Source organism: Cannabis sativa, chromosome 5, assembly GCF_029168945.1.
Source record: "Cannabis sativa cultivar Pink pepper isolate KNU-18-1 chromosome 5, ASM2916894v1, whole genome shotgun sequence".
Classification (NCBI taxonomy): Eukaryota; Viridiplantae; Streptophyta; class Magnoliopsida; order Rosales; family Cannabaceae; genus Cannabis; species Cannabis sativa.
Window position 1 is genome coordinate 44,203,129 of NC_083605.1, and position 13,070 is coordinate 44,216,198.

Here is a 13,070-nt window from a genome sequence, read left to right on the forward strand (position 1 = left end):
AAAAACGTGATTAATTAAAATTTTGCTTTTTAATTAAACTTATAAACCATATTATAAAAGTCTCGGGATCCCGATTTATAAAATCATTTACAAACGTTTTAACTGTTTAACTTTTACATCAAAATGAAAGTCGTCTAACGACAGTTACAAAAATCTCAGCCGTGCTGTCCCGAGGATCGTACGCTCCAGGCCTAACCGCCCCGACATGTACAATCTCATAAGCTCGCTCACGGTCCATCAGCTACAGCCTTGCCTTTACCTACACATGAACATAAACTGTGAGTCGACGTACTCGCAAGAAAAGCATAATAATATCATACATAACTAACTGCCGTGTCCAACACGATACTGAGTCCCGCTACTGCCATGTCCAACATGGTACTGAGCTACTACTGCCATGTCCAACATGGTACTGAGTTTTGAACGTTCAGGGGACGGTACTATTGACAAGTATCCTCCTGATCGGTCGAACCGGTCATACTCCGGCTGCTGGTCATACTCCACCGTACCGACGGATAGGTCAATAGCACCGAACCACCAACCAAGTGTCACTGACGGCCGAACCGGTCATACTCCGCCGCTGGTCATACTCCAGCCTCGTACCGACGTGACAGGTTGGATGGTTCGAAGCCTAAATACATGACTAATGTAATCTAGCAGGCTTCCTACATGCACGCTAAACATGTACTCTACATATGCATACTGTTAGACTAATCTTACCTGGATTCCGATTTCGTGTGCGCCATCAACCCGACCGGAACCGAAGCCGAGTGGCGGACATCGGCTCCTAAACCATAAAAATCACAACGCTATAAGTGACACGCTAAATCACTTCCCGGGGAATAAAACTTGGAACTAAAAGTTTCCCTATCGATAAAAAGCATGGCAATACCCCTAAAAACCTAAAAACGAGGAAAACTAGGGTTCGGAAAAATTCCCCAACCGGCAGACCGGTTGCCCAACTGGAATTCCGGTTCTGGGAATTACTGAACCCCCATCCGGAATTCCGGATGCACAACCGGAATTCCGGTTCCTCGCAGGCAGCCAACTAAAAAATCCCATAACTCGACCAATTCAACCCCAATTGGTCCCAAACTTTCCAGACCTGTTCTAAACTACCCCTAGAACAATTCCAAGGCATCAAATTCACCCAGAAAACACATATACAAAATTCACCATTAAAGACCAAGCTTTGAGTTCCAAAACTCAAACTTGGTTAAATCCACTAACATGCATCCAAACCTATTTAATTCTACTCAAATAAGCATGAATAAGCTTCTGAAAACATACAAGAACACCCAGCAATTTCACAGAAACAAAATGAACCATTTCACTCAAAAATCACATAATTGCATAGGAACTTCAAAACTTTAAACAACACCACTAGCATGCATTAAATCCTATATAATTCATCCATTTAAAACCTAGTTAAGCTACTGGAAACAACAATTAGATACAGCAGCAAGAACTTCAAATTAACATGCATTCAACACCATTTTTCATCATTTTCTTCAAGAAATTACAACAAGATAGGTTAGAAACTTTACCAAGGATTAGGAGAACACTTAGATGGGATGAAACTAACTTGAAAATTGAAAGAAAACCAGCCCTTGAACCCCAAGCCTTCAGCCGAAAAAGAGAGAGAGAAAAGAGAGCTTCTTTTTCCAAGTTTTCTATTTTTTTGTTAAGTGTTGAAAATGAAATAAACTAAAAGAATAAAGCTACTTAACTAATTTATTTCAGCCATTAAAACACATAAAACAACTATTTAAAAATAAACATTCAATCCATTTAATTCACATAAGACAAAATACTAATGGGGCAAAAAGACCATTTTGCCCCTCCACCATAAAATCACATAAATCATGCTTAAGGGGTATTTTTGGGAACTTCTAAATTCCCGGCCATTCCCGACATTCCCAATGTCTAAAACCCGTCCCCAAATTACTAACATACTAAGTTGTGATTTCTACTGAGCCAAACGCCGAGTTCCAAAATACCGGACACCGGAAATGCGAAATATAAAAACTACTGATGACATAAATAACAGTATCATAAATTATTTAAATAGCTATAAATAATTTCATAATTACCCCCAATTAACTGATAATTTCCAAATTAGCTAAGCGGGCTTTACAACTATCCCCCCCTTAAAAGGATTTCGTCCCCGAAATCTAACCTGAATAACTCTGGATATTGAGCTCTCATATCTGACTCTAGCTCCCAGGTGGCTTCTTCCACCTTACTGTTTCTCCAGAGAACCTTGACCAACGCTATGGTCTTATTCCGAAGGACTTTATCCTTTCTATCCAGGATCTGCACTGGCTGTTCCTCATATGACATGTCTGGCTGAAGCTGAAGACTCTCATAACTGAGTATATGAGAGGGGTCTGAAACGTATTTTCTCAACATTGAGACATGGAATACGTTGTGCACTGCTGATAAGGCTGGAGGCAATGCTAACCGATATGCCACTTGACCTATCTTCTCGAGAATCTCGAAAGGTCCTGTAAATCTAGGGCATAACTTGCCTCTTTTCCCGAAACGTTTAATCCCCTTCATCGGAGATACTCGCAAAAACACATGGTCCCCTACTCGGAACTCAACATCTCTACGTTTCGGATCTGCGTAACTCTTCTCGTCCGCTTCTGTGAGGCAAGCATTCTAGCTTTTATCTTTTCTATTGCCTCATTGGTCCGCTGAACTGACTCTGGACCTAGGTATTTCCTCTCCCCTGTCTCATCCCAGTGGATAGGGGATCTACACTTTCTACCGTACAACAGTTCATAGGGTGCCATCCCTATCGTACTCTGATAACTGTTGTTGTATTAAAATTCTATTAACGGTAGATATTTACTCCATGAACCCTCAAAGTCCATAACACAGGCTCTCAACATATCTTCCAATATCTGAATTGTCCTTTCGGACTGACCATCAGTCTGAGGATGAAATGTTGTACTGAATTTCAGCTTCGTACCCATTGCCCGTTGCAAACTTTGCCAAAATTTGGAGGTGAATTTCGGATCCCTGTCCGAAACTATAGACTTCGGTACCCCGTGAAGTCTCACTATCTCCCTGACGTATAACTCTGCCAACTGATCCACTGTAAATGTTGTTCTAACCGGCAGAAAATGAGCAGATTTCGTAAAACGGTCCACCACTACCCAGATGGAATCATGCAAACCCGTGGTCCTAGGTAACCCGACCACAAAATTGATAACTCTAGAAATTAGAGTTATTTTTCACATTTTTTTTACTAAAAATTGGTTTAGTTCTTAAGTTTTTAATTAATTTAGTAAGTTTTTAATTATTTTTTGAATTTATTAGCTTTATTGTAATTTTATATGTTTTTGTGTGTTTTTATAATTATTTTATTATAATATGTTATGTAGTATTTATTTTTAATTTTATTTTTAGTTTTCTAATTAATTTTATGTATTTTTAGGTGTATTTGGTGGAAAAAGTAGGGATTAAATTGAAGAACATGTGAAGAATTTGGGGTTAAAATACAATTTTACAAGTAAAATCAGATCAGCCCTGTTGCAAGGCCCACTTGCGGTCAAAGTCAGCTCCCCATCGCAGCCGTCCACGTCCTGATCCGAAGGTCCAGAAGCGTGCGTGTAGCACACCCCAGACAGCAGCAAGTGGGCGCAGCAGAAGCCCCTTTCACTCCCAGCCGCGTGGGACCCAGCTCGTCAGCGCCCCACTAATCAGCGCCTGCCACGCGTCTCTCTGGTCCCCAGCCCGTCAGCGCCCCACCAACAGCAACACGCCATGTGGCACCTGCAGAAGAAAAAAAAAGAAGAAAAAAAACTGTTGTTAATTGGCTTTTCTCTCAGCCAAATTCTCCATTAAAAAAGCCAAAATTCTTATTTTCTCTCCCACATTTTACACACAAATGCCTATTTTATCTTCCCAAGTTATTACACATAAATAAACATTCCTAATTTATTTTTACCCTATCTTTTCACTATTTTTCCATCCAAACAAACATTTATTTTTTCCAATACTCTTACACATACTCTATTTATCCATTCTCTTCCCAACACTAATTAAATTAATCATTTTATTTATTTATTTTGATTAATTTAATTCTCTAATTTTGCCTATAAATATGGTGTTGGAAGACCATTTCAAAAAAGACATCTCTTCACCTCCTAAACACCTCTTCAACCCAAAACACTTCTCCATTCCACACTCTTCATTTTTACCATTTTCTTTCTACCATTTTTACACTTTGAAGAGCATGTCAAGTATGTTTATCTTTTGTAATTTTAATCTAGTTATGAGCTTCTAATCTTTTTTCAAGATTATTAAGATGATGATGAAGCAAAATGTAACTAGATAGTGTTTATGTTTGTATGTTGATTTCCCATTTGTGCTATAAAGTTCATGGATTTTTCTATCAAAAATATGTCTTTTTCATCTTCAATATCATGTATTTTTGATTGTTAAAGCATGTTTCTACTTAGTTCTTCATTATGCAAAAATATAATACTCTTTGATTAAATGTCTTTCATTAAATTGTTTACATCTAATTCTTAGAATATAAGTGTTATATTTTGCCTAAACATAGTTTCTTTGATTTTGTGTAGTTTCATTAAATTGTAACACATTTAATGCTTAGAAATTATACATTTTATAAGTGAAGAAAAATCCTACTTTTTTGAAAATAACTTGTACTTAAATGAAAAATATATTTTGGAGAATATGGTGAGATTCATTTCAACTATATTTAAAACTTGGGAATCAATATACTTATAAATATTATTGAACTTGCATTTTGTGGATTCTAATATCTTAATAATCTTATTTTACACATCTTATTTGAAAATCATTTTCATACTCACTCATCTTTAATCTTAAGTATTTTAGTTACTTGTCTTTTATTTTATTTTGCAATCCCATCAAATATTTGGAGCTAGGTTAGAATATTCTTATTTTGTTTGAAATAGTTTCTTTTGATGTTAGTCAACTCCCATGGGTTCGACCTTGCACTTACATGAACACTATATTCCGAAACGATTCGTGCACTTGCGAGTATAAATATTAAAACACTCACTTTTGAGGACAACAAGTTTTTGGCGCCGTTGCCGGGGAGTTGCTAGAAAGAAACGATCTTTCTACAAGGTAAGTAATACTCTTCTACTAGTTATTTTTTTTATTTTCTCATTTTCGTCAAAAAAAAAAAGTTAAAAAAAAAAATATCGAAAAAAAAGTTGAAAAAAAAGGAGAAAGTTATACATATATATTGTTATATATATTATATAGTATACTATATATATACATATTTATTGGTAGTTGATGGCATTTTGTGCCTCCTACATATATACTTGTTAGTTGAGTGCATTTTTGCCTCCTATTATCCCCTCTAGTGATGGCATTAGTGCCTCCTAGCTTTTATTTTTGTTCATCATTTTAGTTGATGGCATCTTGTGCCTCCTAAAATCTTATTATTATTACTACTACTATTATTATTATAGTTAGTTGATGGCATTTTGTGCCTCCTAACTTTAATATAACTATCTATCATTATTATTGTCAATTTTTATTGTATTTATTTAGTTGTAATCTTATTTACTTTGCTTAAGAAAATACTTGAAAAAAAAATTAAAAACAAAGCTTGTTCTTTCAACATAAGAAATTTTTGCTTAAAGGAAATTTGGCAAAGTTCCCATCCACACTTAATAATTAACCCCGGGGAGTTGTTATTAAGTCGTGAGTAAGTGGAATCAAATAGGCCTGGGAACAAGTTAAACCAAAAAAAAATTGAAAAATTAAAACTTTACAAAAAAAAAAAAAATCATAATCTCTTTGTGTTATAAGTATGCTCTGTGGTTGCGGTTTATAACTGATCTTCCACATCAGAAATTTGTCTTCTTGAGATTATTGTGTGTTATTTGTGTTTCTTTGTGAAATTTGTGACATTGCATGCATCATTGGCAACGTGATTCTAAAAATCGTTTGGTAAAAAGAGTAGTAACTTTAGGTGAAATTGAAAGTGTTTTTGAAAAATTAAGCATAATGGAACAAGAACCTAATATTGCGCAAGAAAAAACACTACTTGAATATTTTTCACCTATTTCATCTAATGCTCCATCATGCATTGTTTTGCCTACTACTAATGCCACTCATTTTGAACTTAAACCTTCAATCATTCAATTGTTGCCTTCTTTTTATGGTTTAGAAAGAGAAGACCCTTACATGCATGTAAAAGATTTCTTGGATATTTGCTCAACTTTTCGTTTTCAAAATTTTTCGGATGAATCGGTTAAGCTTAGGTTGTTTCCTTTTTCTTTAAAAGATAAAGCCAAAGCTTGGTTAAACTCACTTCCAACCGGAACCATAACAACTTGGGATCAACTTTTTAATAAATTTCTTGCCAAATTTTTCCCCATGTCCAAAACTGATAATTTAAGAAGAGAAATCTCCGAATTTTATCAAAAAGATAATGAAGAATTTTATGAATGTTGGGAAAGATTTAAAGATTTATTATTAAAATGTCCCCACCATGGTTTTGAAAAATGGAGACTTGTAAAATATTTTTATGATGGTTTAACCCCTTCAAACCGACAAATGATTCAATCTATGCATACCGGAAAATTTTTGAAATTACAAGGGCAAGAGGCTTGGGAAGCTCTTGAAGAATTATCTGTTAATTCACAACAATGGAATTATTCTGAGCCTAGGTCTAGAGCAAATAATTCACCCAAAAGAGGAGGAAAATATGAAATTAAAGAAGAAACTGATTTGAGAACATCTTTTGAAAAATTAGCAAGAAAAGTAGAAGCCTTAGTCATAAGTCAAACTATGAATTCTCATGTTCAACCTAAAAAAGATGTTTGTGCTAGTACTTGTCATAATGATCAATCATGTCCTTCTTTTCTTGAAACATTTTCCGAAGAGGCTAATGCATTACATTCATATGGTAAACCAAATGATAGCCCATTTTCTAACACATACAATCCTAGTTGGAGAAACCATCCAAATTTTTCATGGAGACAAAACCAACCACAAATGAACCAAGGAAACCAATTCAACATGTCAAATCCGAATCATGCCCAACCAAGTCAACCTTACCCTCCACAAAGAAAGCCTTCCTTAGAAGACACTTTACAACAATTCATGCAATCCACCCAACAAATCATGCAAAATCAGTCTCAATCCATTGCCAAACTTGAGACACAATTGGGTCAACTTGCCAATGCCGTAACTGAGAGAGAAAAAGGAAGATTTCCTAGCCAACCCGTCCCAAATCCTAAAGGCCAATATGAAGTAGGAGTTCCTAGTCATAAAGAAGAAGCCAAGTCTATTTCAACTCTTAGGTCCGGAAAACAAATTGTCAAACCCGATTACATACCTCAAGTTGAAAAAGACCAAAGCCAACCTCAAAGTTCCAACACAAATGACTTGTCAAAAGATAATGATCAAATTCTTCCTTCCATTCCAAAAAGTTCTCCTCCTTTTCCACAAAGATTACTTCCACTCAAAAAAGGCAATCAATATAGTGACATCTTAGAAGTGTTCAAACAAGTAAGTATCAACATCCCATTCTTAGATGCCATTAAACAAATTCCTGCCTACTCCAAATTCTTGAAAGACCTTTGCACTGTTAAAAGAAACACTAATGTTCCAAAAAAGGCATTTTTAACTGAACAAGTTAGCTCCATAATTCAATATAAAAGCCTTGTGAAATATAAAGATCCTGGTTGTCCAACAATTTCATGCATCATTGGTGATCATTTTATTAACAAAGCTTTACTTGATTTAGGAGCTAGTGTGAATTTATTGCCTTATTCTGTTTATAAGCAACTTGGTCTAGGAGAATTAAAACCAACTTCTATAACACTTCAATTAGCTGATCGTTCTGTGAAAATTCCTAGAGGTATTATAGAAGATGTTTTAATTAAAGTGGATAAGTTCTATTTTCCTGTTGATTTCATTGTTCTTGACACTCAACCTGTTGAAAATGCTCATGCTCAAATACCCATCATTTTAGGTAGACCATTTTTAGCTACATCTAATGCAATTATCAACTGTCGTAATGGTGTATTGAAATTATCTTTTGGAAACATGACTGTTGAATTGAATGTTTTTAATGTTGCTAAATCTGTTGAGTGTGAGGAAATACATGAAGTAAACATGATTAACACGGAAAATATGTTTGAAATAGACATGAATGAATCTTTTGAAACTTATGCAAAAATGTTTGGAATGTGCTTAAATGTTGATGATTTTATTCATGATGTCAATTCTTTGCTTGAGTCTACCCCACTAATGGATACTGAAAAATGGAAAGCCAAAATTGAACCATGTATTCCATTAGAGCATGTTGAGTCAACTCCTGAACCACCAAAGTTAGATCTCAAACCTTTGCCCGACACTTTGAAATATGCATTTCTAGGAGAGTCTAACACTTATCCCGTTATCATTGCATCTGATTTAGATGAAAAACAAGAAACAAAATTGTTAGATATCCTTAGAAAACATAAAAAGGCCATAGGTTGGACCATGGGAGACATTAAGGGAATTAGCCCAGCTGTGTGCATGCATAGAATTCATTTAGAAGAAAATGCTAAGCCCTCCCGAGAAAGTCAAAGAAGATTAAATCCAAACATGAAAGAGGTAGTAAGAGATGATGTAATTAAAATGTTAGATGTAGGGATCATTTACCCTATTTCTGACAGTCCATGGGTTAGTCCTGTTCAAGTTGTTCCAAAAAAGTCTGGGATCACTGTTGTTAAAAATGAACAAAATGAGTTAATCCCTACTAGAGTCCAAACTGGGTGGAGAGTGTGTATAGACTATAGAAAGTTGAATAGTGTCACTAGGAAAGACCACTTCCCATTACCCTTCATTGACCAAATGCTTGAACGATTAGCTGGCCATGCTTATTATTGCTTTCTTGATGGGTACTCGGGATATAACCAAATCCCTATTGCCCCCGAAGATCAAGAAAAGACTACCTTTACTTGCCCTTTTGGGACCTTTGCATATCGTCGCATGCCTTTTGGTCTTTGTAATGCTCCTGCAACATTTCAAAGATGTATGATTGCAATATTTTCTGATATGGTTGAAAGAAATCTTGAAGTGTTTATGGATGATTTTTCTGTGTTTGGAAATTCTTTTGATGATTGTTTGCACCATCTTTCTCTTGTTTTAATTCGTTGCAAAGAAATGAATTTAGTTCTTAATTGGGAAAAATGTCATTTCATGGTTAAAAAGGGAATTGTCTTAGGTCATGTGATTTCATCTCAAGGAATAGAAGTTGATAAAGCAAAAGTAGATCTTATTTCAAAACTTCCTCCACCTAAGACAGTAAAAGAAATTAGATCATTCTTAGGCCATGCCGGTTTTTATAGAAGATTCATAAAAGACTTTAGCAAAATTTCACGCCCTTTATGTCATTTACTTGGAAAAGAAAATGCTTTTGTCTTTGATAATGATTGCCATGTTGCCTTTGAAAAATTGAAATCCCTTTTGACTAGTGCACCTATTATTCGCCCTCCCGATTGGAATGTTCCTTTTGAAATAATGTGTGATGCTTCTGATTATGCAATTGGTGCTGTTTTAGGACAAAGAATTAACAAGTTACCTCATGTAATATACTATGCTAGCAAAACTTTAAATGAAGCTCAATTGAATTACACTACAACTGAAAAAGAATTGCTTGCTGTTGTGTTTGCATTAGAGAAGTTTAGGTCTTATTTGTTAGGATCTAAAATAATTGTCTATTCTGATCATGCTGCATTGAAATATCTCTTGTCGAAAAAAGATGCTAAATCTCGTTTAATTCGTTGGATCTTGCTTTTACAAGAATTTGATTTAGAGATACGTGATAAAAAAGGTTCTGAAAATGTTGTAGCTGATCATTTGTCTAGAATTGTTGTTGAAACTAATCATGATTCCACCACTATCATTGAAACTTTTCCTGATGAACAACTCATGCATGTATCTTCTTTTCCTTGGTATGCTGATATTGTCAATTATTTGGTCACTGGTGAAATTCCTTCTCATTGGTCTAAACAAGATAAATCTAAATTTTATGCTGAAGTGAAAAATTTCATGTGGGATGATCCTTATTTGTTTAAATATTGCCCTGATCAAATAATAAGAAGATGCATTCCAAACTGTGATCAACCTAAAATCATATCTTTTTGTCATGATCATGCATGTGGTGGACATTTTAGTGGTAAGAAAACTGCTTTGAAAATTTTACAATGTGGATTTTATTGGCCTACTATTTTTCATGACACTTATATGCATTGTAAATCTTGTGAGCGTTGCCAAAAATTAGGAAGTGTAACTAGGAGAAACATGATGCCTTTGAATCCTATTCTTATTGTTGAAATATTTGATGTTTGGGGCATTGATTTTATGGGTCCATTTCCTAATTCTTTTGGTAATTTATACATTCTTGTTGGTGTTGATTATGTGTCTAAATGGGTAGAAGCTATTGCATGTCACACTAATGATCATAAAGTTGTGCTTAAGTTTTTGAAAGAAAATATTTTATCACGATTTGGTTCACCACGGGCGATCATTAGTGATAATGGTACGCACTTTTGTAATAGGCCTTTTGAACATTTAATGAAACAATATGGCATTACACATAAAGTCACTACACCTTATCACCCACAAACTAGTGGCCAAGTTGAGATATCAAATAGGGAGATTAAGCACATCCTAGAGAAAACTGTCAACCCCACTAGGAAAGATTGGTCCCTAAGACTCATTGATGCATTATGGGCATATCGTACTGCTTACAAAACGCCCATTGGAATGTCTCCCTATAGACTTGTTTATGGGAAGGCATGCCACTTACCCGTTGAGTTAGAACATAGAGCCTATTGGGCTATCAAGCAACTTAATTTTTCCTTAGACAAAGCGGGTGAGAAAAGAAAGCTTCAATTGAATGAGTTAGAAGAGCTTAGGCATGATGCATATGACTATTCGAAAAAGTATAAAGACCGAATGAAATTCTACCATGACAAAAATATTTTGAGAAAAGATTTTTCTCCCGGTCAAAAAGTCCTTTTATACAATTCTCGTCTGCATCTTTTCCCGGGAAAGTTACGCTCTAGGTGGGTAGGTCCATACATTATCCGCACTGTTTTTCCACATGGAGCCATTGAAATTGAAAATCCTAATAATGGTAATGTATTCAAAGTGAATGGACAAAAATTGAAACCATTTTTAGAATTGAAAAATGTGGAAGTGGATGAAATCCTCCTTGAGGATCCAATTTACCATGATCCTTAATTGCTCTCATCAATTCTTGGTAATGTGTGTTTTTCTTATGTTTTAGATTAACTTTTTGTTTTGATTTTTGTTATCTTTTTGTTGCTCTTGACATGCTCCAAGATGAGGTATGACCATTCTAAACTCTCAACTCTTTCACTTTCACTTTATATTTGTATTTTGATACATTGAGGACAATGCATAAATTAAGTTTGGGGTGGTGAGTTCCTATGGTTATTTCTTTCATGTGCTTAGAAATGGTAGAGTATTTTTCACTAAAAAAAAAAAAAAATATTGTTTGGATGCTAAAGTAGTAATATTATATATTTTTATAAAAAAAAAAATTATATATTTTTATAAAAAAACAAAAAAAAATTATTAATTTTCTATATATATATATATATATCTATGCCTTAAAAAAAAAAAAAAAAAAACTCTTTGGTGATATCCCCTTTTCCTATGATAATACCTTTGATTGAGTTTGATTTTTAATTTATAAAAATATGAATATCTTTTAAGCTTTATTTTTAACTCTTGGGTCAATTTTGCTAAAAAACCAAATTTTGAAAAAAAAAAAAAAAATTATTCATCTTGTTATGTGAAATAAATATTTTGTTACAATAATTTTTTCCAAAATTCACATAATAATTTGATGAATAGATTTTAGATTTAGAATTTAAAATATATTTTCAAAGCAAGATTGACTATTGAATTAATTAGATGAGCTTAATTTTTATTCATATTTTATATAAGCTATTTTCAATGTGCAATTTTTGAGGACATTTTTGATATCACCAAAATAAAAAAAAATAAAAAAAATGTGTGTTTTTAATTTTTCTTTTGCTTGAGGACTAGCAAAATTTTAAGTTTGGGGTTGTGATAACTCTAGAAATTAGAGTTATTTTTCACATTTTTTTTACTAAAAATTGGTTTAGTTCTTAAGTTTTTAATTAATTTAGTAAGTTTTTAATTATTTTTTGAATTTATTAGCTTTATTGTAATTTTATATGTTTTTGTGTGTTTTTATAATTATTTTATTATAATATGTTATGTAGTATTTATTTTTAATTTTATTTTTAGTTTTCTAATTAATTTTATGTATTTTTAGGTGTATTTGGTGGAAAAAGTAGGGATTAAATTGAAGAACATGTGAAGAATTTGGGGTTAAAATACAATTTTACAAGTAAAATCAGATCAGCCCTGTTGCAAGGCCCACTTGCGGTCAAAGTCAGCTCCCCATCGCAGCCGTCCACGTCCTGATCCGAAGGTCCAGAAGCGTGCGTGTAGCACACCCCAGACAGCAGCAAGTGGGCGCAGCAGAAGCCCCTTTCACTCCCAGCCGCGTGGGACCCAGCTCGTCAGCGCCCCACTAATCAGCGCCTGCCACGCGTCTCTCTGGTCCCCAGCCCGTCAGCGCCCCACCAACAGCAACACGCCATGTGGCACCTGCAGAAGAAAAAAAAAGAAGAAAAAAAACTGTTGTTAATTGGCTTTTCTCTCAGCCAAATTCCCCATTAAAAAAGCCAAAATTCTTATTTTCTCTCCCACATTTTACACACAAATGCCTATTTTATCTTCCCAAGTTATTACACATAAATAAACATTCCTAATTTATTTTTACCCTATCTTTTCACTATTTTTCCATCCAAACAAACATTTATTTTTTCCAATACTCTTACACATACTCTATTTATCCATTCTCTTCCCAACACTAATTAAATTAATCATTTTATTTATTTATTTTGATTAATTTAATTCTCTAATTTTGCCTATAAATATGGTGTTGGAAGACCATTTCAAAAAAGACATCTCTTCACCTCCTAAACACC

The 13,070-nt window shown here is 34.2% G+C and overlaps 1 protein-coding gene and 1 non-coding gene across 2 annotated transcripts; one reads left to right on the forward strand and one right to left on the reverse strand.

Moving 5' to 3' along the window:
* The first annotated feature begins 6,024 nt into the window (after positions 1-6,024).
* Positions 6,025-11,262, forward strand: LOC133038344 (uncharacterized). Its single transcript, XM_061116467.1, has one exon. It carries the CDS (start codon positions 6,025-6,027, stop codon positions 11,260-11,262), a length of 5,238 nt encoding a protein of 1,745 aa, XP_060972450.1.
* Positions 6,412-6,518, reverse strand: LOC115711782 (small nucleolar RNA R71). Its single transcript, XR_004010657.2, has one exon. It is a non-coding gene; the product is annotated as a small nucleolar RNA R71 (small nucleolar RNA).
* Positions 11,263-13,070: the final 1,808 nt, after the last annotated feature.